This window comes from Tupaia chinensis, unplaced genomic scaffold, assembly GCF_000334495.1.
Source record: "Tupaia chinensis unplaced genomic scaffold, TupChi_1.0 Scaffold146584_1, whole genome shotgun sequence".
NCBI classification, from domain to species: domain Eukaryota; kingdom Metazoa; phylum Chordata; class Mammalia; order Scandentia; family Tupaiidae; genus Tupaia; species Tupaia belangeri.
Genome location: NW_006206439.1, coordinates 381302 through 384037, shown reverse-complemented (window position 1 = coordinate 384037; position 2736 = coordinate 381302). Strand labels below are relative to the sequence as shown.

At 61.2% G+C, this 2736-nt stretch overlaps 2 protein-coding genes across 3 annotated transcripts in view; one reads left to right on the top strand and one right to left on the bottom strand.

Annotated features, from left to right (window-relative positions):
• ACAA1 (acetyl-CoA acyltransferase 1) overlaps window positions 1-599 on the bottom strand; it is a gene marked incomplete in the record, with an annotated part of 12326 nt that extends 11727 nt beyond the window's left edge. Inside the window, 1 exon segment of the mRNA XM_014584347.2 lies at window positions 1-599. Coding sequence (XP_014439833.1) covers window positions 1-84 — 84 coding nt within the window.
• Window positions 600-1633: 1034 nt separating this feature from the next.
• MYD88 (MYD88 innate immune signal transduction adaptor) overlaps window positions 1634-2736 on the top strand; it is a 3780-nt gene continuing 2677 nt past the window's right edge. Inside the window, exon 1 of one of the 2 annotated variants that reach the window (XM_027768468.1) lies at window positions 1634-2047. In XM_027768468.1, coding sequence (XP_027624269.1) covers window positions 1720-2047 — 328 coding nt within the window. In that variant the 5' untranslated portion in view covers window positions 1634-1719. The remainder of the gene's footprint in view (window positions 2048-2736) is intronic. The other variant, XM_006168951.3, reaches the window with a different exon arrangement.

The following is a 2736-nucleotide window of genomic DNA, read 5'->3' as shown; positions in this document are numbered from 1 at the left end:
GGCCTGTGGCGCAGGGCCCGAACCGGGCCGGCCCTTCAGATGGCCCAGCACCACCTGCAGCCTCCTCACTGTGCAGTTCGGCATCGCGGACCTGCCACCCGTCGGGGAGCAGACTGTGGGCGCTAACAGACCGTCACCCGCGCAGGCGCAGAACCACACCTCAATCCCGGAGGCCGCAACACCCTACAGCCCTGCGGGGCTGACGCCGAGGTCTCTCCAGAGGTCCGCCCACTTCCCGCCGCAGCCAACCAGAAGGCGAGTCTGCCTGAAGGCCCGCCCAGTCACCGCCCGGAAGCGCTCTTCACACCAAGCCCCGCCCACCGCAGCCTACCGAGGCCAACCAGGGGTGGGCCTTCCCAAAGCCCCGCCCAGAAACGCACCGAAAGCCCTTATGTCTTTTGCAACCTTTCGTAACCAAAACTGAGCTGGACCCCAAAGCTCTCTGGTTACGTTGAAATAAACCCCGCCGCACCAGGACGCCCTTTCCCCGAAGCCATGCCCCTGCCCACCGCGAAGCAAAGCGCAAGACCGCCAGGAACCCTGCTACGGCTTCTCGTTCGGGTTGGAGACGGAGATCGGGACTTTATGGGCTCTGCTTGTCCGCGACTTCCCAGTACTCACACCGGCGGACCTAAATACCTTACTTCCGATACGCCCGCGTGCTACACGCCCTATCTTCGGACTCCTCCTTCGAAAAGACTGGGAATTTGGGATTCCGAGCTGGCAGGAGAATGGATTTTGCAAAAGAGCCGAGGCGAGCCCTCCTAACTGGAGAGAAAACATCCCGTGTTTATTTATTTATTTATTTATTTTACCAATTTTACACCCATCTGGGATGATTTGACTAGTTCTCATCCTTCTCGCAAAGCTGGGGTCTCCACCAAGGTAGAAAGGGCTCCTGTATTCGGAGAGTCTGCAACTTGCTTGACACTTGTTAGGTGATCAGTAAATACCCGTTGAGTAAATGGATGAACCGGGGTTCCCCAGGTCAGGACTGGATCCCCAACACGAAAGCGCAGACCCTAAGCCTTGACTGACTCCCAAGGGAAGTATACTGCATTACCCCTAAACACCAAGGGACAGTACGCCCTGCGATCTCCAGCCGCGAAGGGTAGGGTCTTGACCCACCCACCCCCCATTTCGAGGACTGAGTCACAAATGCCGCAGCCTCCAGGAGGCAACCCATCTCGGTGTACACAGCTTGTCTTCCCCAAACTCCTGTGTGCGGGATTATATGTTCCCCAGAGCCGGTGCCTCCCTCCTCGTCGCCCCCTCGCCATTCTCGAGGGCAGGACCTTATGAACCCCTTAAATTCCCCGTGGAAGGGATGCGACTCCATCTAATCCCAAAGAGCAAAACCTGTTTCCTGCACCTCGTAGGAGGGTCGTCCGGTCCTCTGCCCTCACTGATCTCCCTACCCTCGACCCCCATTGCTGCTCCCCCCCCGCCACCAGGCCCTGGAGAGCTGTCCGGTGCACCTCCCTAAGTCCCCAAAGGCGGGGTCTGATTCCCATATCCATCGCCTCCTGAGACCCTTAGGGCAGGAACAGGGCGCCCCCGCCTCTGTACATCTGGGCGGGCTCCCGGGTGTGGGACGAGGCGGTGCTTCTCGGAAAGCGAAAGCCGGCGGGGCGGGGCGGGACCCGAGCTGTAGGGGAAGGAGGAAGCGCTGGGCAGGCGACGGTGCCCGGCAGCGCGGAGCCTCCGGGGTGGCCCGCCATGGCTGCAGGAGGCCCCATCTCGGGTTCCACGTCCCCTGACCCCTCCAAGTTCTCCCTGCCTCTGGCTGCCCTCAACATGCGAGTGCGGCGCCGCCTGTCGTTGTTCCTGAATGTGCGGGCGCAGGTGGCGGCCGACTGGACCACGCTGGCCGAGGAGATGGGCTTCGAGTACTTGGAGATCCGGCAGCTGGAGACGCACACCGACCCCACCCGCAGCCTGCTGGACGCCTGGCAGGGACGCCCCGGCGCCTCGGTAGGCCGACTGCTGGAGCTGCTCGCCACGCTGCGCCGGGAAGACGTGCTGATGGAGCTGGGGCCCAGCATCGGTGAGTTCGTGCTCCCCGCGCCCTGGGCCCCATTGGGGTTGAGGAGGCCTTCCCAGGCTTGGCATTCAGTCTGCCCTAGAGAATCCCTCATTTCTGCCTCGGCGCGGGCGAGGGGGAGTGCTGGATGGAGAAGCCTGCCGAAGGAGAACTTCTGGTCCAGTTCCATTTCCATTATCGGGGACGGATAGGGACTGCAGAAAGGTGGCAGGGCCAGGAGAGGCGGAGGAGGGAAGAAAACCGTTGAGGCAAAACTTTTACGCAGGGCGGGCCGGGGTGCAAATCAGGCCTGTCTGGGGCATCAGTGCAGTTTCAGGTAGAGCATCAAAGACAGGTGAGGGGTTCACACTCCTCACTGGGTGGCTGGGAAATCTCAGGGCCGGGAAATACAGCCCCTCCTGCTATGACTGACGACTTAATAGAAGTGCTTAGGAGAAGTGACAGCCACGCTGTGGTCTGTGGTCACTGCATAGCACCTTGGGCCTCCGGAGCCCTTCTTGTTTGGCCAGGCCCTTGCTGACATCCGCTGGGGATCCTAGAACAAGCAGACTTTGGTCCATTTTCAGGAGCTCTAGGATACAGGGACAGAGAGACACAATCTTGACCTCAGTGGCTTCCCAGGTAGCTGGAGCGTCATTGACACTCCCCCCCCCCCCCCAGCGCGGGAGGGGGGGGGGCCACTTTTCATGTGC